The sequence below is a fragment of the Malus domestica genome, chromosome 17, assembly GCF_042453785.1.
Source record: "Malus domestica chromosome 17, GDT2T_hap1".
Lineage (NCBI taxonomy): Eukaryota > Viridiplantae > Streptophyta > Magnoliopsida > Rosales > Rosaceae > Malus > Malus domestica.
Genome location: NC_091677.1, coordinates 21,394,362 through 21,422,246, shown reverse-complemented (window position 1 = coordinate 21,422,246; position 27,885 = coordinate 21,394,362). Strand labels below are relative to the sequence as shown.

General features: G+C 38.9%; 2 protein-coding genes across 2 annotated transcripts; one reads left to right on the top strand and one right to left on the bottom strand.

Moving 5' to 3' along the window:
- Positions 1-437: 437 nt before the first annotated feature.
- Positions 438-10,075, top strand: LOC103429325 (beta-amyrin synthase-like). Its single transcript, XM_070817296.1, has 16 exons — positions 438-731; positions 813-1,051; positions 2,080-2,265; positions 2,416-2,505; positions 5,601-5,798; positions 6,389-6,473; positions 6,597-6,763; positions 6,851-7,156; positions 7,290-7,409; positions 8,039-8,161; positions 8,228-8,326; positions 8,526-8,582; positions 8,707-8,897; positions 8,993-9,170; positions 9,275-9,439; positions 9,643-10,075. The coding sequence occupies exons 2-16, from the start codon at positions 851-853 to the stop codon at positions 9,757-9,759; spliced, it is 2,283 nt and encodes a 760-aa protein (XP_070673397.1). The 5' UTR covers positions 438-731; positions 813-850; the 3' UTR covers positions 9,760-10,075.
- Positions 10,076-18,138: 8,063 nt separating this feature from the next.
- Positions 18,139-18,573, bottom strand: LOC103443763 (uncharacterized). Its single transcript, XM_008382655.1, has one exon. The coding sequence runs from the start codon at positions 18,571-18,573 to the stop codon at positions 18,139-18,141; it is 435 nt and encodes a 144-aa protein (XP_008380877.1).
- Positions 18,574-27,885: the final 9,312 nt, after the last annotated feature.

The following is a 27,885-nucleotide window of genomic DNA, read 5'->3' as shown; positions in this document are numbered from 1 at the left end:
TTGGCCTTAAAGGTGCATCACAGTTCATCCATTGCCTCAAGTCTTCTGATTTATTCACATCTATGTATTGAATTTGTTTGATTTTTTCAGTAAATTAAAATCAATATTTGATACTCTTGTTTGTTATCTTTTTAATCTCTTTCCTTGATAAAATTTTGGTTATACTTGTATTAAAAAAAAGATTATACTTAGCATTAATATACCATCATATGATTTTGGAATGACAACGGAATTTGGTCTCAAATATCAAATTCATAATATTCATAAAAATTATTATTATGGATGCGTAAGATTTAAGAAAACAAACTCAATTAATTAATTTATTTTATTGCAATCAAAGTAAACTTACTTTCCACACAATAACTTCTTAATAACAAAACATTTAAGGAAACAGGTAACTTTCTATCTATATATATCCAAAGGAAGGTGATCACATTAAGAAAACATTATGAAAACAGTTAAGTTTCTATCTATATATATAGAAAGGGAGTTCACCTATACATTCGCCCATTGAAAGCATAGTTACGTTTCTATATACAGCTCTCTCTCTCTCTCTCTCTCTCTCTCTCTCTCTCTCTCTCTCTCTCTCTCTCTCTCTCTCTCTCAAAAAGTGATGATATAAATAGGGTAGTGCTATCTACACCTATTTTTGTTTACCACACATCCTTCTTATAATTTTCGACCATCAGATCAAATGAATTGAAGAAGATTATTGACTAAAAATTCACAAGGTATGTAGAAGATAAAAATGAGTGCAAATTACACTTCCTATAAAGATACATTATGACTTATAAATTGCTTGCATGCAACAGGTGCTTGATAAGAAGAAAGAAATAAAGAATATTGAAAAATGTGGAAGCTTAAGGTCGCAGATGGTGGCAATGATCCATACATCCACAGCACAAACAACTTCGTGGGTAGGCAGATATTTGAGTTTGACCCTGAAGCAGGAACTACCGAAGAGCGAGCTGAGGTGGAAGAAGCTCGTCTCAATTTCTATAATAATCGCTATCAGGTTAAACCCAATAGTGACCTCCTATGGCGAATGCAGGTATACTTTAATTAGTTCGTCCAAACTTATAATGTTGTCAATTAGTTTACTGCAAATATAAGCCACAATTTGACAAGAATAACATTTCCCACCAATATGAACCTATGATACTTATTTGATCATGTTTCTACTAAATGTGAGTTCTAGTTATATAGGAAAACTAATGAAAAGGGCTTGAAAACTTTGAGTTTTAATGATAAGGACAAAATAAAGGGTAAAGTGAATAGTACCAGGATTGACTTTTTAGTGTAAAAATGTGGTTTTTTGTTAAAGTGAACAGTACCGGGAGCTTTTCGTTAAAGTTCCCTAGTTATATTGGTTCCACCCATGTAGTTTTTAATTAGAAACAATACATGTGCCCACTCAATAGGTGCACCTACGTATCCACCACTTATTATTAATATACCACATAATAATTGCATAATCAGAGACGTTATTTTACTTTTTCACGTCATCTAAAGATTATGTTTGCAAAAAAAAATAATAATAATCAATTAAAATTTAGATATTATTTAGTCAACCATATGTAGGAGAGCACAGTACGATGAAAGTTGTAAGTTGTGTTCGTCGAACATGATCAATGGTTTTGGTAACAAGTAACATTCTCAAGATGAATATACCATGCTTGGTACTAGGGTTTAATAATATTCCTCTTCACGTACTTATGTTCAAATCTTGTAATGTCAAGTTTGATACCAATTTATTCCCCACCCCTTAATATAAATATACCTGTTCTTGGTTGGGGGCTTTTGGCTTCTCTCGATCTTATTCCTAGTTGGGGAAAAGAAAGGAGCCTTGTTCAGCAGGTGCACATCAAGTTGTAAAAAGAACAAACCACCAAACAAACGAACAAACATCTACTTTTTGTTTATCTTGTTTCTGGTACTTACAAGTTTTCATTTCCTATCTAATGGGCAACACCATTAAAATTTTAGGGTTTAATAACATTTAATTAGTAATAATATCATCATCATAACTTTAATCCTCTCATTAATATCGCTCTTAATTTTCTGTTCACTAACCGGCAGTTCCTAAGGGAGAAGAACTTCAAACAGACAATTCCCCCAGTGAAAGTTGAGGATGGAGAGAAAATCACATACGAAAAGGCCACCTTTGCATTGAGAAGGTCTGTCCACTTCTTTTCAGCTTTGCAAGCTGGTGATGGCCATTGGCCGGCTGAAAATGCCGGCCCGTTGTTTTTCCTTCCTCCTTTGGTGAGCATTTACTATTTACTATCATATTATTTGAATCTCATGTTCCCGTTTTGGGGCTTAAAAATATATAGCACATATATTCTTGAGTTTTACCAAATTCTGAATTTTAGGGGGTTACTAATTACTTTCCAATTTCCTACTAATTTGCAGGTCATGTGCACATACATTACGGGACATCTTAATACTGTATTCCCTGCAGAACACCGCAAAGAAATTTTGCGTTACATATACTATCATCAGGTATATACATACATACATACATATATTCACACAAATTGCATCAAATTTTTTATTTTTCAAAATGTGCTTTTTTGTGTTAAACTACTAACAAGGGTTGCAGTTAAGTTGCCTAAGAGTTTTTACTTCTACATCTGAAGTACCTCTTGTATTAAAAAAAAGGATAAATTAGGTTCCTATCCCTCATTTCGCCTTTTTTTAATTAAAATCGTATTCCTTTTTCATTTTTTATCAATGTCCCTTGACTTTTCTTATGTCATTGTGTGAATATTAAATTATTTACAAGTTATTATATGTCAATTTAAAAATGTTTATTAATCATTTTCAAATATAATTTTTTTAGTATTTGTTTCTCATATCTATTTATAATTTATATCCTTTTTTTTTAATTTATACCAATATTCTTTTTAGTTTTAATTTGTACCCATAATTTTCAATTTTAATATGTACCCGTATTTTCAAGTTAATTTGTACTCATAGTTTTGAATTTTAATATATGATGCGAAAATAACTTAACACACAAATTAAACCCTCTTGTATCAATTGTAGTAAAGAATGTAAGTAGGGGTCGTTCTGGACCGGGGATTAAGAGGGCTTACTAATAACCTCTAAACTGACTTTAAAACATAAACACAAAGTTAAAAACACTAAACTAGATTCAAAGAACTCAAAACAAACTCCAAAGACTCAAAACAAGCTAAAAACGCTCAAATCTGCCTAAAAACACAAACTGGGCAGATTTGGACTTTAAACACACTTTTGGACGAATTTTGGTTTTAACTTGGTTCGAAACACTTAAAAACACAAACTAAATTAGTTTATAACTAATATGACTCAAAAAGGTAAAGGGGGTTTTGGTTTTTACGAATTTGAAAACAAAACAAGTAAATTAAAGAACTAATGAAATCTGCACGAATTTGAGTAGATTGAATGGATGGAAGTCTAGCTAGGAGGTTCTTCTCCACACATGACACACTTGCAAACAAAACGATTTCCATTTCAACAAACTACGAATTCTCAACGCCCCAGATTAACTGTGAATTGCACTAATTAACCCTCAGATTTTCCTAATTTCATTGAATTCGATGATTGCATACAACAACCCAAAGCATTCCCCACAAGTTCCCAACATGAATTGCATAATAGAGATACAAGTAGGAATCATTAAGTTCTATGAAAATCATAAGCATTGACGAAACACTTGTAACTATGAATTACATGAAACTTATGCCAAGAATTTACTTAACACGGTTGTGATGAGCAACCTTTACTACTTGTGAATATAAGTTCATAACGATTAGGTGAAACTCCCTTATATCCTCGCATCAGATTTATGCATGAAAATTAAGCATGCACTCTCAACCAACATACACAAATCAGTTTTAATTCAAATGGATAAGTAAATTAAATTCACAACTTATGAATCACAATTGAAAGTAATCAAATCATATTGCAAGCATGAACATGGTTTCGAATTCCCCCTAGCTAAGGGGGGTTTAGTTTCTCATACTTACAAAGAAACGATAAACAAATTTAGACATTGAAAACAAAAGAAAGAAGACACATAAACGCTCCAACGATCCAAGTTGGATAACATGCACGTCCAAGAACTTTCCTTCCCTTCCTTTGCTACGGTACAAGGTGTTGGTGAGTGTTTGAAGGTTTGGTTGTATGGAGGAATGGATGTGAAGATGAATGGATGTGTTTGGATGAAAGTTGTATTGAAATGGGGATGAATTATGAAGCAAAAACTGATTCTAATGGCTACCACACACACTTCCTTTTATAGAGGAAGTGCACAACATGAAGGGATGAATGGTGGTGTGAGCAATGATTCAAAGGTGAAAATGAAGTAATGATGCAAAGTATGGGGGTAAAATGGAGTGGTGTTGCAGCTATGAATGCAAGTAGGGAACATGAATGATTGTGCAAATGGTAGATAAAGGAAAGGGAGGTGGAATGGTGCAGAAATGAGTCATAGGTGCAGGTTGATTCATGATGCACAGCATGGGCAAGGAAAGTGAAGGAGTGGTGCATCAATGAGTGCATGTAGTGGAGGTGAAAGTGGATTGAAATCTGATAGGTGAAAGTGGATTGAAATCTGATGGGTGAAGGGGACAAGGGATGTGCACCAATTGAGTGCAATGATTAAATGTAATGGTGCATGAAAACAGAAATAATGAAGGGGACAAGGGTGAGTGTTGTGGTAATGAGTGGATGTAATGGGTGTAGTGGGTGAGTGTTGTGGTAATGAGTGAATGAAATGGGTGTAGTGGATGGAGCATCACGGCAAGGGACTGGAACATCCACAAATCAACCCATTTTCTACTCATGCTGTGCATTCCTCCCTCTTTTCATATGTGTTTGCTGTCATCTAATCATCATTTCCACATGTACAAGCTGTTACACTTGCACACACACATGCTAATTTCTAGCCTTCTAATCTTCAAAAACGTCCATCCTCATGTCTCCATGCTTGCACTATCCAATCTTGGTCCAAAAATGCTCCAAAATGCTCCAAATAGCACTTTGTTGCCAACTTTGTTATTTGAACCTACAAACACACGAAAATAGCTTAAAGTACTAAAATAGCTAGAATTAAACTACGTCAATGCCAAGAAACAAGCTAACTAAGTTGCATAAATATGCTCCTATCAATATGTACCCATATTTTTAATTTAATTTGTACCAATATTTTTTTTATGAATGTACCCATGCTAATTATATGTGTTTATTTTATGTTTTAAAATATAGCAATAGTTATTACTTGCATTATATTAATAATACGTGGGTACTTTTTTTTTTGGCTAGAAGTACGCGTAGAACAAATTACTCTTTTATTGACTTTTAAGTAATTGTTATATTTGTAACAATATTATTTGGATTTGTTTAAATTTCAGAATTTGTGGGATATTGAATGCATAGATGCATGAGTTAAATCTCTTAAATAATGATAGGGACCTTGATCAAACTATTTAAACAAATAAGGTTTCATTCTAACAACTAGGTTGATTAGGGACCGGAATCAAAATGACCCTAAAAAAAAACATTGAATAAATAATGCTAATTAATATCCATTACTTTTTCGGGTATTTCAGAACCAAGATGGTGGTTGGGGATTACACATTGAAGGACACAGCACCATGTTCTGCACAGCTCTGAACTACATTTGTTTGCGTATTCTTGGAGAAGGCCCTGATGGTGCCCAAGACAATGCTTGTGCAAAAGCTAGAAAGTGGATTCTTGATCATGGCAGTGTTACCCACATCCCCTCTTGGGGTAAAACTTGGCTTTCGGTATGCCTATGTGCAACACTAAAATTAATTGCTTTTATTAGGCTTTAGTTAACTGTTCTTAAATAGCACTATCACTATAGCAAATCATCAACGACATATTGATACTTTATCTATGCCATATATAGCTGAATTTCATGAGATTATTTGCTAGCGAATAGCGATAATGGGGCAATATTAACAACGTATAAAGATGTATCGCTCTTAATTCTTAATAATGTTAGTTAGACACATAAAACTAATATTATTGTTGATACACCCTATAATAGTGGTGGGCCCCTATTAACAATAGATTAAGTCAAATATGACTTTACATATAGCACACCAAAATCATATTTAACCCTGACTATTTCGGTATATTGCAGAATGATGGAGTCATATTTGGCATTGTGTGTCTAAATTGTGTTTACTTTATCTATGTAATAATACTTTCTTTTTATCGAAAATAAAATGCGACTAGTTGCTTGACTTTTTTTTTCTTTTTTTGGAAACAGTTGCTTCACTTCAGAACTAGTGCAGTTTGAGAACACTGCACTGCAACCATGTAAGAGCATTTCCCCTTCTAATTAATCTTGCTTAATTGGTTCTTGCAGATACTTGGTGTGTTTGAGTGGTCCGGAAGCAACCCAATGCCCCCAGAGTTTTGGATTCTACCTTCATTTCTTCCTGTGCATCCAGGTTCGTGCAATTCCGTACTCCACAAGTACAAATAATTCAATCTTTCACATGTTGATTGATTTGATTAGTCTCTCTCTACCTATAGTCTTCTTTTTTAATCTCTTCTACATCATGTCAATGCAGCAAAAATGTGGTGCTACTGTAGGATGGTTTACATGCCTATGTCATATTTATATGGGAAAAGATTTGTTGGTCCAATCACACCTCTCATACTACAATTAAGGGAAGAACTCTATGCTCAACCTTATGACGAAATTAATTGGAAGGGAGTACGTCATCACTGCGCTAAAGTGAGTTTAACTTGATTAAGTTAGCTAATTAGTTCATGTTTTCTTGTTTTGGTAAATAAACTGATTGCAGTAATAATTTGATTGCAGGTGGACATCTACTACCCTCATCCTTGGATACAGGACTTTCTATGGGATAGTCTGTACGTATGTACGGAGCCTCTTCTTACTCGCTGGCCGTTTAACAAGCTGATCAGGAAAAGGGCTCTTGAAGTAACAATGGAGCATGTTCATTATGAAGATGAGAACAGCAGATACATTACCATTGGAGCTGTGGAAAAGGTGTTATGCATGCTGGCTTGTTGGGTGGAAGATCCAAATGGGGATTATTTTAAAAAGCATCTTGCCAGGATACCAGATTATTTATGGGTTGCTGAGGATGGGATGAAGATGCAAGTCAGTATACATTTTGTTAATACAGTATATGATATGACGAATTGTTCTTGATCCTTTTTTTCTGTTTCAAAGGTTTACTCTTCTAAATAATTGGAAAGCATTGTAAATTGATACCTTTTATTGATACATGCAGAGTTTTGGCAGTCAACAGTGGGATACTGGTTTTGCCATTCAAGCTTTGCTTGCTGCCAATCTAACTGATGAAATTGCACCCACGCTCGCTAGAGGACATGACTTCGTCAAGAAATCTCAGGTTCGTTTTTATCTATGATGCACAGATACTTCTGTTTGGTCCCGTATCCCGTATCCGATACTTGATCGGATACGATACCTGCCCGATACTCTCGGATACTAGTCCGACACGTATCCTGGTTGATGGACACGAATTTGACATAATGGATATGCGTATCCTACATTCAGGATACACGTATACATTTACACTTTCAAAAAAAGGTAATGAGGAGGAGAAAATTAATAGGAGACATTTATAATTGAAAATTGCTAAATACAAAGAGCTTCCCTCTAATTAAAACCATGAATACGATTCTCACACTTCTTCTACTGTCTAAAGAGGATTAGATTTTGAACTTTCATTCTCTAACAACTCAAATGTACTTGAATTTGAATGATGAATTATGTTTTAAAATGTATATTTTTGTTGCTATATAGATTTTTATTTGCCGTATCCATAGTGTATCGTATCTTAATTTTTAGAGATTTTCCGTATCGCCGTGTCGTGTCGTATCGTATCGCCGTATCCGTATCCGTATCCATGCTTCATAGGTTTTTATATGGTCAACTCAACTTTCATATTTGTAAAATGTAAATGTGCATCCATTATTTTGTTCTAACTAGTGACTGTTTTGGATTGAAATTGTTAAGGTCAAGGACAATCCGTCGGGTGACTTCAAAAGCATGTACCGCCACATTTCCAAAGGATCGTGGACTTTCTCTGATCAAGACCATGGATGGCAACTTTCTGATTGCACTGCAGAGGGTTTAAAGGTAACAAATTCAACTTAGATGTCTAAAATGTTATCTCAATTTTTCTCACCATAACCCCCTCTACAGTGTTGCCTGCTTTTATCGATGATGCCACCAGAGATAGTTGGTGAAAAAATGGAGCCTGAGCGGTTATACGATGCTGTCAATGTCATAATTTCCCTACAGGTGACAACTATTATTTCTGACAGTCATAGATATGAGTTTGAGTTGCATTTTGTTGCCGCAATCAAATTTGGAGCTAATGCATGGCTGCCTTACTTTAAAAGTTTTAAAAACTTTTAACATTTCAATACATTTTTTCTTCAGTTCATGGTCTATTAGGTCTCTCAAGTCATTACAAATCTCACTATATGTCTCATTGTAGAGTAAGAATGGTGGCTTAGCAGCCTGGGAACCAGCAGGAGCACCAGAATGGTGGGAAGTAAGAATTTTAAAGAATTGGAGTCATGTTGTCGAACTTAGTCAGATGTGTAACAAACTAAAATTTTTTAAATCATTATTATTTAGTATATACTTACTAGGATATTGTTCTTTTCTCCCCTCAGATGTTCAATCCCACAGAATTCTTCGAGGACATTGTGGTTGAGCATGAATACGTTGAGTGCACTTCATCTGCAATCCAGGCTTTAGTTTTGTTTAAGAAGTTATACCCTGGCCACAGGAAGGAAGAGATTGATCAATTTATTACCGCTGCTGTACTGTACCTTGAAAATGTACAAATGGCAGATGGTTCATGGTATATCATATGATTAAATCAAAATTTGATTGTATAATTTTCTTTGATTAAAAACTAGTGAAGAAAAAGAACTTGGTGATGAAACGTTTGCACAGGTACGGGGAATGGGGAGTTTGCTTCACATATGGTACCTGGTTTGCCCTTGGAGGTCTAACTGCTGCTGGTAAGACCTTCAACAATTGTGCAGCCATGCGCAAAGGTATTAGTTTTCTACTCGCAATCCAGAAGGAGAATGGTGGGTGGGGAGAGAGCTACCTTTCATGTCCAAAAAAGGTAAAATATGAGAGGTGGATTATGATTGAAGCTAGCTGCAAGTAATTCTTAATTAATCTCATTGTCTTGGACTAAAGTATTTCACTTTATGGCGGGTGATACAGGAGTACGTTCCTCTTGAAGGAAACCGATCAAATTTAGTACACACAGCTTGGGCTATGATGGGTTTGATTCATGCAGGGCAGGCGGAAAGAGACCCCACACCTCTTCATCGTGCAGCAAAGTTGATAATCAATTCTCAGATGGAAAATGGTGATTTTCCTCAGCAGGTATCTTGCTTACCACATTAGTTCCAACCACAAAAAAAAAATTAAAAAAATTAAAAAAATAAAAATCTTATTATTGCTTCCATCGCAAACTTGACGAGTACAAATATGAACAAAATTACATATCGTGTTGTGTTGTTTCTACGTATGCTCAAATTTGTACTTCAAACGTTTTATAACTTCTAATCACTAATTATGTATGGCAGGAAATCACTGGATCATTCAAGAAGAACTGCATGCTACATTTTCCTGCTTATAGAAATATTTTTCCCCTGTGGGCTCTTGCAGAATACTGCAGGCGGGTTCCATTTGTTGATGTCTAAGTTTTGCAGCCATGTTTATGAAGAAAATAATGTTTTGATTCGTTTGAAAAGCTTTGCATTTCAGTTTAAGTGTTTGTAAATGGATGGTGAGGATTATAACAAGCTTATAAGCTTAATGGGTGCCATCTGTTATATTGGATGAGTTACTCCAGTGATCCATGTGCATTACGCATGATCACTTCTGTTTGTTCGGTAGTGGAGGTCCTATTAACTCTGAGAAATATAGCTATGAGAAAGTGAATAAGAAGAACAGAAGCTTAAGAGACGAAGAGTTTCTGAATTCTTTATATTATTCTATATGAAACTATTACAAGTCTTTACGTTGTGTTATATAGCCTCTCAGCATACATGGACTATTACAAAACTACCCCTTTGTAACTAACTCTCTAACAATCCAAATGGTACTTATAACCAATCAACAGAATAACAGATAACAATGGCTAATACTCCCCCCTCAAACTATGCTAGGTTTCATCTAGCACAGTTTGAAACGACAAAACACAACTCTGTGCCATTGTACGAGTGAATTAACTCTGGACTGAAGTACTTGAGATTGCAGATTGTGATCCTAGGCTCAAGTTGTGACAATGCTTCACAAAAAACAGGACTATGTAACCTTTAGTTAGGACATCAGCAACTTGCTCTTCTGTGGAAATGTATTGAACACACAGATCACCTTTTTGTACTTTCTCCCTCACAAAGTGATAATCAGTGTCGAGATGTTTGATCTTAGAATGAAAAACAGGATTCGAACATAGAGCAAGTGCTGACAAGTTGTCACAATAAAGAGAAGGAGGTGAGGGAAGACACTGATGTAGATCTCTAAGCACTGATCTAATCCAACAAACATCAGCTGCACAGTGAGCTATTGCCTTATATTCTGCTTCAGTTGAGCTTCTCGAGATAGTGGATTGCTTTTTGGACTGCCATGAGATAGGATTAGAGCCTAAATATATCACATATCCGGTTATTGATCTCCTAGTATTAATATCTGCTGCCCAGTCTGAATCTGAATAGGCAGCTATAGAGATATCTTCACCTTTAGTATAGTTCAAACCACAAGTGAGAGTACCTTGTAATACCTCAGAATTCTCTTGACCAAATGAAAGTGTGAATCTGTTGGACTTTGCATAAACTGACACACCATATTCACTGTGTAAGCTATATCAGGTCTAGAGAAGGTTAAGTACTGTAAAGCTCCCACCAAGCTTCGATAGAGAGTAGGATCTGTCATTGGTATGCCTTCAGATTCAAGCAACTGAGTATGAGGTTTAGAGGGTGTAGATGTAGGTTTACAATGTTCCATACCAGCCCTTTTCAACAAATCTCGTGCATATTTAGACTGGTTAATGAATATAGATCCATCTTGATTGTACTGGATATGAAGACCAAGAAAATAGGTAAGGTTGCCCATATCTTTAAGATCAAATACTGCAGCAAGGCTTGTAATCATTGATTGAATCTTTGAAGCATTAGAACCAGTCACAATTATGTCATCAACATATAATAGGAGTAGAATAACATCCCCATGATCTTCTTTGACAAACAAACTTGTATCGGATAAGGATGTAACAAACCCCAAAGTAGGAAGGTAGCTAGTAAACTTTGAATTCCAAGCGCGTGGGGCTTGTTTCAAGCCATAAAGCGACTTTAGTAATCTACAAACATGGTTTGGATGTTGTGAGTCAACAAACCCCTGAGGCTGCTTCATATAGACTTCCTCTTCTAACTCTCCATGTAAGAAGGCGTTTTTAACATCTAGTTGCCTCAAACTCCAACCAAATTGAACTGCTAAGGCTAAAATCATTCTAACTGTGGTATGTCGCACCACCGGACTAAACGTTTCAGAATAGTCCAAACCTTGCTCTTGGCTATACCCTTGTGCAACTAGCTGAGCCTTATACCTAGAAATTGATCCATCAGGGTTCTTCTTAAATTTGTATACCCATTTGCTTCCCACTATACTTCTGTCAACTGGAGGAGGAACTAAACACCAAGTTTCTTGTGCCTTTAAAGCATCAAACTCATCTTGCATAGCTCTTTGCCATTCAGCCTTGACACTAGCAGTTTTAAAATTTTTAGGCTCCTCTATATCAGTTATATCAGCTAAGAATGAAAACCGGCTGGAAAAATCATCCATAACCCCCAAAGAAGCAATCTCAGGAACAGTTGCTAAATATGCTGCATAATTCTTTCTTGAAAGTGCACCGGTTTGTAGCCTTGTCTGAATTGTAGAACTTTGATGCACAGGATTAGTTGTGGTTATAAGTCCTATACCTGATGGATAAGAATTTGAAGAGAGTGGAAGTATCACCTGAAGTTGGTCAGGACTAAAGACAGGAAGCAAAGGAGATGTATCACTTGTTGTGGAAAGAGTATGGCCCGATGTACTTTGACTTTGCGAATTTCCTGAGGTTGAACTTAATGTCTCAGATTGATCAACTGAAGAAGAAGCAATTCCATCATTCCCACTGTATATCTGAGTAACTTCAGAAGAACTAGGAGTATGAGTAACAGGAACATGAACCAAAATTGGAGAATATGTAGCCGGTGGATTATCAACCGGTGCATGAACTTGTTTCTGTAACCTGTGTTTACCAGGGAACATCATCTCATCGTGTAAGACATGTCGAGAAATAATGCATTTCTTGGACACTAGATCATAACATATGACACCTTTGTATCCTGAAGAGTACTCGAGAAAAACACACAATGTTGATCTTGGTTGAAGCTTATTAGAATTATAAGGCCTAAGCCAAGGAAACACAGCAGTTCCAAATGTCTTCAAAGATTTTAAGTCAGGAAGTGTCTTGTAGAGCAGAGTATAAGGAGATACCATAGACAGAGACTTACATGGCATTCGGTTGATAAGAAATACTGAGTGGGCACAAGCAAAATACCAAAACTCCAATGGTAAACCAGCATTAGTGAGTAATGTAATTGAAGTTTCAATTATATGCCGATGTTTTCTCTCAACAATTCCATTTTGCTGAGGAGTATATGGACATGACAGCATCTGAACAATCCCTCTAGTATTTAAAAACTTTGTAAAAGCACTACTAATGTACTCTCCACCCCCATCAGTTTGTACACACTTGAATGTTGTTCCATACTGATTGAATACAAACTGATAAAACTTTACAAAAATAGAGAAGACATCAGATTTATTACTCATTGGAAATACCCAAGTGTATCTTGTATATTCATCAGTAAACAGTACATAATACCTATAGCCATCAACAGACTTTATAAGAGACGGTCCCCAAACATCAGAGTGAATCTTATCAAACGGAGACAGACATTTTTCATTTCTCTCAGGAAATGGCAATCTAGACATTTTGCCCTGTATACATGATGCACAAACACTCTTCATATCATCTGGTTTATATGCTATACTACACTGTCTTAACATACAAGAAAGTACTTCATTTGTAGGGTGACCCAATCTTTGATGCCACATATTTGACTTCACCAATTGTCCAAGCAAAGCTGTTGTAGTTGGAAATGTAGACTGCACCCCTTTAGCATTGTGAAACACTGGAATCTGAAACAACTCCTTGGGCCTACTCTTTCCGTGATACAAGACCTCCTTTGTCTTCTTGTCCTGTAAAAAGAAGTTGGACTCATCACAAATAAACCAACTGTTGTTATCAGGACATATTTGTTTAACAAATAACAAACTTCGAGCAATCTTTGGAACATGTAAAACATGAGTGAGTAATAAGGAATGATCCTTCGTATGAAGAGTAGTAGAACCAGTATTTTTTATTGATATACTAGAACCATTACCAATAGTAATCGTCTCATTGCCTTCATATGGAGCAACCTGTGCTAAGCCATGAACATCAGCAGTCATGTGATGAGAAGCACCAGAATCCACGATCCATGAATCTGTAGGCATAAACTGAGATTGTTGTTGTGCATTCATAGCAGTTATGGAAGATGGAGGAGATTGACTTTGATATGAGTAGTTGCTTCTGTGATGACAGTTAAGAGCAACATGACCCTTCTTCCCACAAATTTGGCACTCGATCAAAAAACCAGGAGTTGAATTGGTGTTGTTCCTGTGAAAACAATTTACTGCTGTATGACCTCGTTTGTTGCAGATTTGACATTCAATTACTACATTCATCCTTGTGTCTGTGTTGCCCGACCAACCAATGTTATTGGAGTTCTGCCTATATCCTCCAGAATTGAAACTCTTCCCCTTGTAACCATTATTGGACCTGTAATTGTGTTGACCCTTGGAATTTGAGCCATTGAAAGGTCTAAACCCAGAATTTGAACTTTGATTTCTTGTATCTGAATGAGAACCAGAATTTCCAAAGAAACCAAAACCATATGGTACAGGAGGATAAGATCCGTCAGGAGGTTGTTGTGTAGAATAGAACTGAGAGGACTGCATATTAGGTTGAAACTGTGATGACAATGGATACTGCAATGTCCCATTAAAAGGAACCTGTGACAAAACACCACCAGTAGAACCAGGAATGTGACCATGATTCTGTGGATTAGAAGAAGAACCATTGACCATTGAAGATCCAGGATTAGTACCAGTCCCTTTCACATACAAGGCTGACAAACTTTGAGACAACACATTGATTTCACCATCAATTTCCTTTTCAGCACCAAGAAGTTGTGCTCTGAACTCTTTGAGAGTAATTGATGACTCTCTAGCAAGAATAACCATTCTGATTATTGCATATTCTTTTGGTAACCCAGCCAATCCTGCAATTATAACATCATTGTCTGAGACATACTCCCCTGCAGCACTTAATTGCTCTCTAATATTTTTCAATCTCAGCAAATACTTATCAATTGAGTCAGTTCCCTTTTGTATAGTATGCAGTTCAATCTTTAGATGATTCACTCTTGATTTTGATACAGAAGCAAACCTATCTACAAGATTCACCCAAGCCTCATGAGCATTCTTGCAGCCAAGAACATACTCCATCGTTTCATCAGAAAATGTGGCAAGCAAAAGACTTAACAAAGCCATATCAGTTGACTCCCAATCAATATACGCTTTAGTAACTTCATCAATAACTCCAAGATCAGTAGTCAAAACAAACTTTGGGGGACACACATCAGTGCCATCAAAATAACCAAACAATTTATACCCCTTCAACATAGCTTTAAACTGAAATGCCCATTTGACAAAATTATCATCCTTCAATCTGATAGTAAGCATCCCCAACAAATTGTCTACTTTAACAATCGGATTAGTCATCTTAACACAGATCACAAAGACACACAATTCCAATTATGTAATGAACAGGAAGAAATTAACACTCATTGCAATTGAAACAGACTGCAAGACTTCAAAGAGACTGAAACTCTTTATCAAGAAAGATCGATACTTCCCAAAATGCACAAGAAAAATACCACTGTTCGAAGAGACTGAAACTCTTTACCAAGAAAGATTGAAACTTTCCAAAACGAACAAGAAAGAATGAAACTTTCTCAAATATGCTAACTGCACAAGTATTTCTGCATCACAACCTTATGAACATTTGACTATACAATCAATCATCAAATTTCTCAAACTTTACACCGAACACTATCTTCAAGAATCTCAAAAAAAAAAAAACCAATACCCATGATCAAAATTAGCTCCAATCATCGAAAGAAAGATATCACCTGAATCAAGCTCAACAATCGAGGAACACACCCAACTTCAATAGCCTTCCGTAACCTTCAGAATCGCACTCGAGCCCTTCGAAATTGCACACAACAGCACAGCTTCAATCTTCCAGAGCAGCGGAAAAAGCACCAAGGATCGGCACGGCGACGAACCTAACCGGCGATGATACCATATTAACTCTGAGAAATATAGCTATGAGAAAATGAATAAGAAGAACAGAAGCTTAAGAGACGAAGAGTTTCTGAATTCTTTGTATTATTCTATATGAAACTATTACAAGTCTTTACGTTGTGTTATATAGCCTCTCAGCATACATGGACTATTACAAAACTACCCCTTTGTAACTAACTCTCTAACAATCCAAATGGTAGTTATAACCAATCAACAGAATAACAGATAACAATGGCTAATAGGTCCAACGGCTATACCCCTATGGCCTTTCACACCTTAAATCCTTGTAATGCTTCATCGAGAAGTAAGGAATTTGTGTAGCAGCACCATCATCTTCTACCTCTCCCCTTCTCCATTGTTCTCTGCAACTTTCTTCATTTCAATTTCTTGTTGAATGTTATTGCAATAAAACCATCATAAACCACCTAAATTACAGAATCTAACGTGGCCTTAGACCCTAGGTTTGATTAAACTTTCATCTGGAAGTGAATTTGTGCTTACAGAATCAAGCTCACAACGAGCTTCATCTCTGCAATACTGAGCTTTGTAAACACTAAAATCTGTCAAATCCTAGTCTAATATGGTTGGATCAACTAGTTCTAAACTTAGTATATTAGTTTTCAATGGCGGAAACTATGAATTCTGGAGAATCAGAATGAAAACCATTCTCAAGTCTCATGGACTTTGGGATCTCATTGAGAAAGGGTTTGAATCCCTGAATTGAAGGAGTTGGCTGAAAGAGCCACTGATGCAAAAAAGGAGAAAGAGGAATCAAGCACTCTTGCTGAGGTGCAGATGAAAGATGCCAAGGCCCTTGGATTGATTCAAGGAGCTGTCTCTGATCAAATCTTTCCCAGAATCTCAAATGAAGAAACATCAAAGGGAGCTTGGGAAATGTTACAGCAAGAATTCAGAGCTGATAAACATGATAAGAGTGTGAAACTACAAGGATTACGTAGAGATTTTGAATACACTAGAATGAAAGATAATGAATCCCTTTTCGTGTATGTTTGATATCATTTATCAAATGAAGAGTTATGGTGAAGAGTTATCTAGAGATAGAGTAGTATAGAAATTGCTTATTGGCTTGCCTATGTCCTATGATTCTATATGTTCTATGATTGAGCATTTTAAGGATTTGGATACACTAGAAGTGCAGGAAGTAGTTGCATTCTTGAAGGGTTTTGAGCAACGATTGGATAGACATACTGAGAGCTCCACTAAGAGAGCTTTTGCTAGTTTGAATGTAGGATCAAAATTCCCTAAAAGTAATGGTCTTTCTGGCAATCAAAAGGCTGGAAAAACTGGAAAAATAAGCCAAATTTTGTACCCAAGCAAATTGCAGGACAAGAGTATAATAAGAATGCATGTAAGCACTATGATAAGCTTAATTGTGGTAAATGCTGATTTGAAGGGAAGCCTAAGGCCATCTCCAATCGACCTGGCCAAAGGGCTATAGGGTTAAAAATAGCTCAAAATGACATAAGAACTGTATCCAACCGAGAGGTAGGCCAAAGGGCTCGTGGGCCCCACCGGGTCAAAAATTGAAAAACAAGCCAACTAGCTGGCCAAAAGGAGCCAGCCAGCCAACCCCAGGCTGACCAAAAATTCAAAAGCAATAGCTTAGGCGTAAGCTAGCTTTTTTTTTATTATTTTATTTATTTATTTATTGGGACAAATTTTGTTATAAAAAAAAATTATTCTATTTTTTTTTCCCTATAGCTACCTAAGCCATTAAACAACATTTAACAACACAATATCCACCCCCAGTACTACTTGGGGGAGTTATTCAAACTTAAACAACATTAAAAAAAACATTTAACAACATAAAACTTAAACGCCTACTCCATGGTCATTTTGGCCCAAAGATATGCAACAAGATCCTATTGTAGGTACTTGTTTGTGGCACGCGAACGTGTCATCCTATGGCGCCTCATGTACTTATTTAAAGAGATATTACCAGTTCTTGGATCCAAGGGCAAATTAGGCCCATCATATATTTTCGCACGAGCCTTCTTTGACCTATTTGGATAATCTTGGTCGTCATCAGACTCTCCATCAATATAGTCATCTTGCTCATCCTCCATAATCATGTTGTGTAATATGATGCATGACATCATGATGGAGTTCAATTTATCTCGACTCCGCCCTCTTGCTAGTTCCTTAATGATCTTTCATCGTGCTTGTAGAATACCGAAAGCTTTCTCAACATCTTTCCGGTATGCCTTTTGGTGAAAGGTAAACCACCTTTGGGCATCATCCATAAGGTTTGCAATTGCTTGGACAAGTGTTGCCCACTTTGGGTAGATGTCATCTGCCAAGTAATACCCCATATTGTATTGACGCCCGTTGATGTAGTAGTCAAGTTAAGGTGATTTACCCTCCGTTAGGTTATTGAAGAAGGGTGAACGCCTAAGTACTGTAATGTCATTTTGGGATCTTGGGACTCCAAAGAAAGTATGCCAGATCCATGTGTCAAACGAGGCAACCACCTCTAACACAATAGTCGGCTTTCTCGATCTTCTGCTAAATCCTCATTGCCATCTGGTAGGACAGTTCTTCCACTACCAATGCATGCAATCTAATGACTCGATCATGCCCAGAAAGCCACAGTCTTCAACTTTGCGAAAGAGCTGATCCAGATCTACTTGTTTTGGTTCACAGAGGTACTCCTCTTTATAAATCTGAATAACTGTGTGACAGAATTCAATAAGATTATCAATGTATGTAAACTCAGACATACCATATGTATCATCTATCACATCAACTGGGGAGGCATAGGCTTGCATTTGGAGTGCAATAGCAACCTTTTGATAAGGTGAGAAACCAGGGCGGCCTACTCTGTCCATCTTCTGTCGAAAGTATGGATTGACATGTTGGACATCATGAAGTAAACGCTCAAAGACGTGACGCCTCATCTGGAAGTGACATCTAAAACCCTCTTTTGTGTACGTCGAGTTAGAGTTGAAGTAGTTGTTCATTAGAGTCTCATGTGCCATTTAGTGGTTTATAATAGCGACAAACAACATAGCCATCCCATTGAGGTTGTTCTTCATTTGCCTCACATGCCATGACCCCAGCCATTGCTGCCATATATGTTATGTTGTGCCATGCTTCATCTTCTTCATCGAACTCCTCATCTTCTCGTCTCATCTGCACCTATTTATCTTCTAATTTGGAATTGGATGAGGACTCCCAGTTGGAATGCGAAGAGTATTCAAAGTTAGAATTTATTGCAAACTTGAATTGAAAGAGATTGAATTGAAAGAGATATTGGAAAGGGCAAAGATGAAGGTGTGTGAATTATACCTCAATATCCAGCCTATTCATGGATATTGGAAGCTGAAGATAAGAAGTGCCATGTAGATAAGAATCCTATCGAAAATTTGCACAACCAATTACATCTCAACACATGGCATTTGAAATCCTATTTGAAAAATTATTGAGATTACATATCGACAAGAAATCTAGAGAGTTACTTACTTTAGCAACATGTGACACTCGAAATCCTATCCTAAAAATTATTAAGATTACATATCAACAAGAAATCTGGAGAGTTACTCACTTTAGAGACATGTGTCACTCGAAATCCTATCTTAAAAATTATTAAGATTACATATCAACCAGAAATCTAGAGAGTTATTCACTTTAGAGAAATCCTATTCTGAAAATTATTAAGATTACATATCAACAAGAAACCTGGAGAGTTACTCACTTTAGAGACATGTGTCACTCGAAATCCTTTCTGAAAAATTATTGAGATTACATCTCGACACGAAATCCTATCTGAAAAACATTAATTCAATTAAAATAATAAATTATGTTTGGCTATGGCTCTTTAGTCTCCTCGGTTGGAAATGGTATGAAATATGGTATGACACTGCTCATTAAAATATAATTTCTTGGAGGGCTATAGGGCTAAAGGGAGCCCTCTAGCCCTCATTTGGTTAGAGATGGCCTAAGTGTACTATGTAAGACTTTGATTTTCACCTCCTCAGAACATTTAACATTCGAATCCATTCCACATGCTCCAACCCAGAGTGAAGATGAGGCCAGATACATTCTTACAGAAAGGTAGTTTTATCAGGTGGTTCCCCGGCACAATAATCAATACATGCTTTGTCGTATCGAACTCACTCCTGGCGGAATGAGTTAATAACACTGCCCAGTCACACCAACTACTCTTACTTAGAAAGCCAGCTGCCTTGTCCCATCAGAATCATATATGCCTTTTCGCATGAGGTGTTTGTTTTGACTTACATGCATTAGAGGTACGCGTGATAGACAGAAGCATGTCTGACGAGATAACTTCTATCACTAACTTCCATTCACACTGATCAATTAGGGCATGATCAGGATGATTCATACCAGCTTCTTCTTGCTTATAAATAAGCAATCCACTTCTTCTCAAATGGTTAAACACTTATCATACCCCCAATTATACTCAACTTGGCTTGACCATTGGAGTCCTTACACAACGAACCACAACCTCCAGTACAAGGCTTAACACTTTTATTAGCTTTCATCTGTGCAGGCCATATTCATGGTGGCTATCTAAAATATGCACCAACAGTAGTTTGGTGCTTTCATTGAGAGTTCAAGTTCATAGTCCATTGCAAACGCTCCCGTCTTCACACATGGTTGATCGTCTTGAGCCACCATACAATCCAAGCTCTCCTGGAATGGATGCCCTACCTCCAACAACTGGGCTCGCGCATTCTATGCCCTGACTCCTCTTAGCAACCCACAACAATAACCTTTGACCTCGGTGGCCCAGGCAAATGCCTATGGAGGGAGGCTTGCAGTCGTATTGTGAAGTTGATCCTATCTCCAACGCCATGAAATGGTACGCCAGCCTTCCCTCAGGATCTATCACGTACTTAAAAACCTTAAGTAAGGAATTTTTTAAGGCCTTATTTGCGTACAAGGAGGTGAAGCGAGGAAAAAACATCATATTCCTGATCCGCTACAGGGACGATGAAAGTCTTAGAGACTACATTAAGTGATTCTGCACAGAGTTTGCGCAGGTAGATAGAACCGACAACCGTATGGCTGCCACAACATTCAAAAAGAGACTTCCCATTAAATTCAAGCTTAGAAGGAAGCTCTATAAGCTTAAGTAAGAGTACATCACTATAGCAGAGTGTTTTGATAAGGCAGAAGAAATAGTCACATGGTATGAGGAGTAAATGAAAAATGGGAAAACACTTAAGATGGAATCCGCTACGAACCCATAGGCAGTGGAAAGAAGGGCTAGTGAACCCAGTAGGAGTGCATTGGGGGAAAACATAGGTGCCTCCGATGGGCAGATCAGTCGGAGTTTCAGTTTAAATCCAAGTAAGGGTCTCGGGGGCTCCATCCCCACCTTCTTCCTACACCAAGTTTAATACCTCTATCAACAACGTCCTGAACGAGATCTGAGACAAGCTTTTCTTTAAAAGACTGCACCCTATGTTGGATCTGAACCCTAACTCTAAAGAGTATTGTGGCTATGACAAAGCATGTGGTCACTTCACAAGAAGTTGTTGTAATCTCAAAGAGTTCATTGAGGATCTGCTTGATCGCTGTCATTGTTAGGAATTCATGGTAGAAAAGGTAAATGAAGGCAAATAGGATGCCGACGGGGACAACTCCAAGAAACAAAGACGATGGGGAGGAGAAACCTGTGAAAAGGCCAACCCTCCACATAAATTGCATTTATGGAGCCCAAAAGTACGTGGGATCCACGAGGAAGGCAAATTGGTTCCACACACTGCCGCCACGTTCAACCTGGAACTTTAACGAACTTTCCTTAGTTTTCACTAAGGAATATTCGTCCTACAGCTTGATAAAAAAGAAGTCTGACCACCTCTTCAACATGAAGAAGGACCCAAAGGAGTCACTCCGCACTTACATCGAGAGATTCAAGGTAGAAAAGGCGAAGATTGTCAGATGCGATGACAACATCGTATGCTCCGCTTTTCGAAAGGGGCTCCCAACAGATCACCCATTTTTCGGAGAATTGATTATGAGCGAGAACCTGTCCCTGACAAACTCTTATGCTTTGGCAAAAAGCATTCCTTTTAGGATGAAGAAAAATGCTCCCAGAAGCCGCCTAAGCAGCCGCGCAAAGATGCAAAACTGACTCAGAAGAAGGCGAGCGATAAACCGCTTAACGACAAAAGCTAGCTAGAAGACATGCGCATGGACCGGTCCCCAGCAAAAGGAGGCACAGCACCCAAGACGTACACCAAGTTCTCAGTCCCGATCAACCAGATCCTTCGTGACCTTAAGGACAAGCCATGGTTCAAGTTGCCGCCACTTATAAAAGGCGATATCTCAAAGATGGATGAGACCAAATACTGCGCATTCCACAGAAGTCCTAGGCACACAACTAATGACTGCACCACATGGAAAAGATACCTTGAGTAGCTCGTGAAAGAAGGCAAATGCGACCAGTATGTTGATAGACTAGCTGCCGGCCAAGGCGAGAAGCAGACGTCGATGCCGAACCCCTAGCCAATACAATCTGAATCAATAGAATCTTTGCCAAATCCTAGCATCTAAGGGCCACCAATGACTCCAAGAAGAAGAAGATCCAGTACGCAAGATCGGTCAATCAGGTTCAAGCCATAGATGCTATATACCCAGACCAATCGTTAGCTTTACTGAGCAGGACACTGAGGGAATATATTTTCCCCATAACAACGCCCTGGTGATTTTTGTACAACTGCCCCACACCATTGTATGGGCTTGGAAAGCATGATCCATCACAAAACAAAGGTCTTGACCAGATTTAACAGACTTACCTCAACTAGCCCACACCAATTGTCTGATCGTAGACCTTCATGATCGTCAACGACCTATCTCCCTATAACGGGATATTGGGCTGACCCTGGTTGGTGAAGATTGGAGCTGTGACCTCGATCGAGTATCAGAAAATTCGATTTCACATCCTGGGAGGAGCAGTTAAAGAGATCAAAGATGACCAAACCATGTCTAGGCAATGCATTGTACAAGTTTTAAAGGAATCAAAGAAGAAGTCTTTCGCCCCAGCAATAGCAACCGAAGTGCAGAAAGACGACTCTACCTCCGCTAAATAGCAATTACAGCAGGAAGGTCAAGAAGATGGTGTCAAGGTCAACAATTCCCTGGAAAATGAATCAGGATGAAAACCCAAAAAAGATGTCAAATACATCATTCTTTACCCCTACTAACCGGAAAAGACGGCTAGAATTGGCTCATGTCTAAGCCCGACGGAGAAGGAAGAACTCATGGCTTTCCTTAGGGAAAATCGTGACGTCTTCGCATGGTCACCCTCTAACATGCCTGGTATCGTTCCAGCAATAGCTTGTCACAAGCTGCACGTCGATCTCGTTGCCAAACCTGTGATCCAGAAAAGGCCGTGTGAGTAGCAATTATTGAGGCGGAGATCAACAAGTTACTAGAAGCCGGATTCATTGAGGAAGTGGCACATTCAACATGGCTGGCCAACGTCATGCTAGTAATGAAAAAAGAGAATGGCCTATGGAGAGTATGCATGGATTACACTGAGCTCAACAAGGCATGCCCTAAAAACAACTACCTGGTTCCATGAATCGACCTGCTCGTTGACTCAACATCCAGGAACTAACTACTCAGCTTCTTGGACGCGTACTGAGGCTACAATTAGATTGCCATGCACAAGCCTGAGAAAGAAAATACCGCATTCGTGATCAAGTGAGGCACATACTGCTACAAGGTCATGCCATTTGGCCTCAATAACACAGGAGCAACCTACCAACGACTCGTAAACACGATGTTCAAGAAGCAGGTCGAAGTCACCGTGGAAGTTTATGTCGATGACATCATGGTGAAAGGCAAGCAGCGGTCAAACCACATTCACAACTTGGCAGAAACTTTTGCCATTATCCGAGAATACAATATGAAGCTCAACCCAGCCAAGCATTTTTTGCATCTTCTCAGGCCAATTCTTAGGGTACCTTGTAACCCAACGAGGAATCAAGGCTCATCCAAGGCAAATCAGAGCGATCCTGGACATGAAATTGCCCACAAGTATGAAGGAAATCCAAAGTCTGACTGGACGAGCAGCTGCACTCAATTGTTTCTTTTCTCGATCCACCGATTGATGCAAGCCCTTCTTTAAGGTAATCAAAAGGGCACAAAATGAAAAATGGGACGATGAGTATGAGAAAGCATTTTAGGACCTGAAGCTGTACCTGACATCACCTTCACTATTATCCAATTTGTAAGCAGCGGAGAACCTGTACATTTATCTAGTGGTATTAGAAGTAGTAGTAAGCTCTGCCCTCATACAAGAAAAGCTGGGGCCTAACTACTTGTATTCTATACATCCAAAGCTCTCCTCAATGCAGAAACCAGATACCCGAATATTGAAAAGCTAATTTTGGCGCTAGTTGTTGCAGCTAAGACCTTACTTTCAAGGGCATTTGGCCATCGTTATGATCCAGTACCCACTACAATCAATTTTGCACAGTCCAGACGCTTCTCAACGAGTAATGAATAGGGCGTTGGAACTTGGCCAATATGGCTTAGCATACCAACCCCGCACAGCGATAAAAGCCCAGGTGTTGGCGGACTTCATAGCAGAATTCACCCAAGCTTGAAAGATGCAGCAACACAGCCTGAAATTGCCCTGGAGGTAGCCGAGCACGCCATAACCTTACCAACCTCACCTAATGGACATTTTTGGTGTTTGCAAGTCGATGGATCATCCAACCATTAAGGATCGAAGGCAGGCTTAGTTCTCACTACTCCGAATGGTTCAATGCTCAAGCAAGCAATCACTCTAAGCTTCAAGGCGTCAAACAACGAAGTAAAGTATAAATCCTTACTAGTAAGTCTCCGATTGGAAAAAAACCTAGCGATGAAAAAGCTCGCAATCTATTCCAATTCCCAGCTGATTACCAACCAAACTTCAGGGAAGTACGCAGCAAAGCATCAAAGGAAGCACTAGCAGAAAATGCCCACGCAGACGCACTAGACCATCAACTCAGGCACTTCATCCCAATCGAATATTTGGAAAAGCCAAGCATAGATGAAGAACCAGCAGTTGAGGTGGCACATATTAGCACAACCCCAAAGTTGGCAAGATCCCATCATCGACTACATAGTCAATGGAACACTCCCCGTAGACAGACTGGAGTCCAGGAAGCTCCAAATGAAGGCAGCATGCTACTACATGTGGAACGGCATGCTCGTTCGAAGATATTTTTTAAGACCGCATCTTCGCTACCTATCGCCTCCTGACGACCTAAAGATTCTTAGCTTAATCCACGAAGGCGTTTGTGTGGAAACTACTATAGAGGTCGTTCCTTGGCTCAAAAAGCTCTCAACGCTGGCTAATATGTACAAAGATACGATAGCTGCCAACGCTTCAAGCCCATGCCCGCACTACCTGCCAACGAACTCCACCACAGACAAGCCCATGGCCATTCATGTAGTGGGCGATAGACTTGGTAGGACCCATACCGCCTGCTACTAAGGGTAGAGGCATGATGATAGTAGCGACCAACTGCTTCACAAAATTGGTTGAAGCCGAACCCATGACAACAACTACCCTGACAGATATAGAGCGCTTCATATAGAAAAACATCATCTGTCGCTTTGACATCCCACACTCCATCGTCACCGACAATGGTCTACAGTTATGGGTAAAACCTTGGCGAGGTTCTTCAAAAAATATGGCATCAAGTAACACATGTCCACGCCCTGGTATCCACAGGGCAACGGGCAGGCCGAGGTGTCCAACAAGACCATCCTCGACTGCTTTTAGAAGACCCTCTCAAACAAGAAGATCAAATGGTTAGACGAGATCCCCGGTGTTCTATAGGCATATCACACCACTGAAAAGCAAGCAACCAACGAAACTCCATTCTCCCTAGCGTATAATTCTGAGGCGATTATACCTCCTAATGTCATAGTGCCAAGCATAAGTACTGTATTGTCGAATTTTGAGGAGAACGAAAAGGAGATGGCCACCAACTTAGATCTAGCAGAGGAAGAGCGTGAGAATGTTATCACCCGCATTGCAGCATCTCCTCTCCAACTACAACAAGAGGGCAAAAATTCGACAGTTCCAGCCAGAAGACTTAGTCCTCAGAAAAGCCTTCATCACCGCCCGACGGCCCGACGGGAAAGTTCCAAAAAGATGGCTCCCATCTGGGAAGTTCCGTACAAAATTAACCGAGTAGGCGAAAAGGGCAGTTATACCCTTACCACTATGAACAACAAAGAAATCAACAAGCAGTGAAATGCTTACAACCTTAGAAAGTACTACATGTGATCTCCCACCATTCCTTGGACCCTGTTCAAGATGAAAAAAGTTCGAAGACTCAAGCAGCTCGACGAACAAGACCTCGCATGCTGAGAATTATCAGTTGTTATGCCATTGCTCTCTACGAGCAAAGTTAATAAAAGCCTCTATTTTCAATGAAGATTGAATGAATTATTCACAAGCCTGGGCTAAATGCATAAATAAACTGACCAACCTTGCAATAAGCAGAAGATGCCCGCTACCCAACAAACATGGCATAGGCTCTCCAACAAGAGAGGGTAAATTAATCACCCATGTGACAAGCAGAAGACGACTGCTGCCCTGTAGACATGGAGTAAGCTGTCCAGTGAGAGATGATAAACTAATCAACCTTATGACAAGCAAAAGACGCCCACTGCCCTGCAGACATGGCGTAAGCTCTCTAGCAAGAGATGATAAACCAATCACCTCTGTGACAAGCAGAAGACACCCTCTACCCATTTAGACATGGTGTGTTCTCCAATACGAGAGAGTAAACTAATATAGAATATCTAAACGCAGATGGGTGGTACAACTGTTTAGTTTCCCCTGAATACAGTGACTACCTAAGCCGGACGACTCCCAGAATTCGCCACAATAGTCATTCCCCTAGAATAAACTTAGTCAATTGAAGGATTCAATTTTGCGGGATCCCAGGTCTCTAACCGGAAGAGACGTTAAGTGCAAGACCCTTGTCCATGAAAGAATTCACGTGACAAGATGGTCCGCTCTTGGTGTGCAAATCTTCATGAAGTGGCTTGATTTTAAAGTGTTCCAAAACTAGTTAAGAAACTTATGGAATCAAAGTTGCAAATAGGAAGGATATAGCCTCTGAGGCGCATTTCACCTACACCACATGCCTAAAACGCCTCCGAGAGCCAGAGACGGCGCCTGAAATGGTTACGCGGGTCGTCTACTTCTGTAAGTAAGAAGCCCTGCCGATGACCTAACTGCTGGCAGCCCAAGGTAATCCGTAAGCCAAAACTTACGCCTACTATGACTATGCGGACTCACCTATTTACTTAAAAGCAGCGTTTTCGGCCGACAATCTACAGTTTAAGTTTTGCTGGAACAAAGTCGAGTGTCACGACTATAGCAGCTACACGGACCTTCTCTACTTCCTATGAGAAGCATGAGTCCGGCCAATGACTTTATAAGTAAAAAATCTAGCAACGTGCCCCGAGAGGGCCAAAAGGTCAAGAAGCCACTAAAGTCAAGTGTCATGACTATAGTAGGTACGCAGATCTCCTCTGTTTTCTACGAAAAGTACGAGTCTAACTGATGACTCTATAAGTCAAAAATCTCGCAACATGCCCAGAGGGCCAAAGCTCAAAAAGCCACTCGAAAGCCAGAATACAACCATAGTGGCCACATGAACTCTTCTGCTTTCTATGCAAAGTACGTGTTCGACCGTTGGCCCTATAGGTTAAACTTTTCGCAATATGCCCCAGGAGGGCTAAAGCTCACGAAGCTATCCAAAGCCGAGATTCACAACTATAGTAGCTACGCGAACTCACCTACTTTCAAATGAGGCAACGAGTGACCATGTGGATCAACTACTCCATTAAAATAGCTTTATGAGCATTAAAGCCAAAACTAAAGCCTAAAGTGACCATGTGGATCAACTGCTTCATTAAAATAGCCAACTCAACCGCCCGTCCTACGGCAAAGTTTTGCAAGTCGCCTCTAGCAGCCAAGGCTCTAGAAGCCCAAAACGCCAAAGCTAAAACCTAAGTGGCGACAAAGGATCAACTGCTTCACTGAAGCAGCCCACCCGACCACCCGTCCTATGGTGAAAAGCTTCGCAAATAGCATGGCAGAAAAGAAGGATGAAGCAAAAACAAGGAAAGCTATTTATTAAATTTCTAGCAAATTGATAAATCAGCTCGTAGGCCAACAAAGTTCAAGCAAAGCAGAACAAAAAGGAAAATAAGAAAACTCCAAAAAGACTACTCCTTGGTAGCCTGCACAACCACAGGTTGCTCGACTGCCATGCCTTCAATAGCCGTAATGCTTC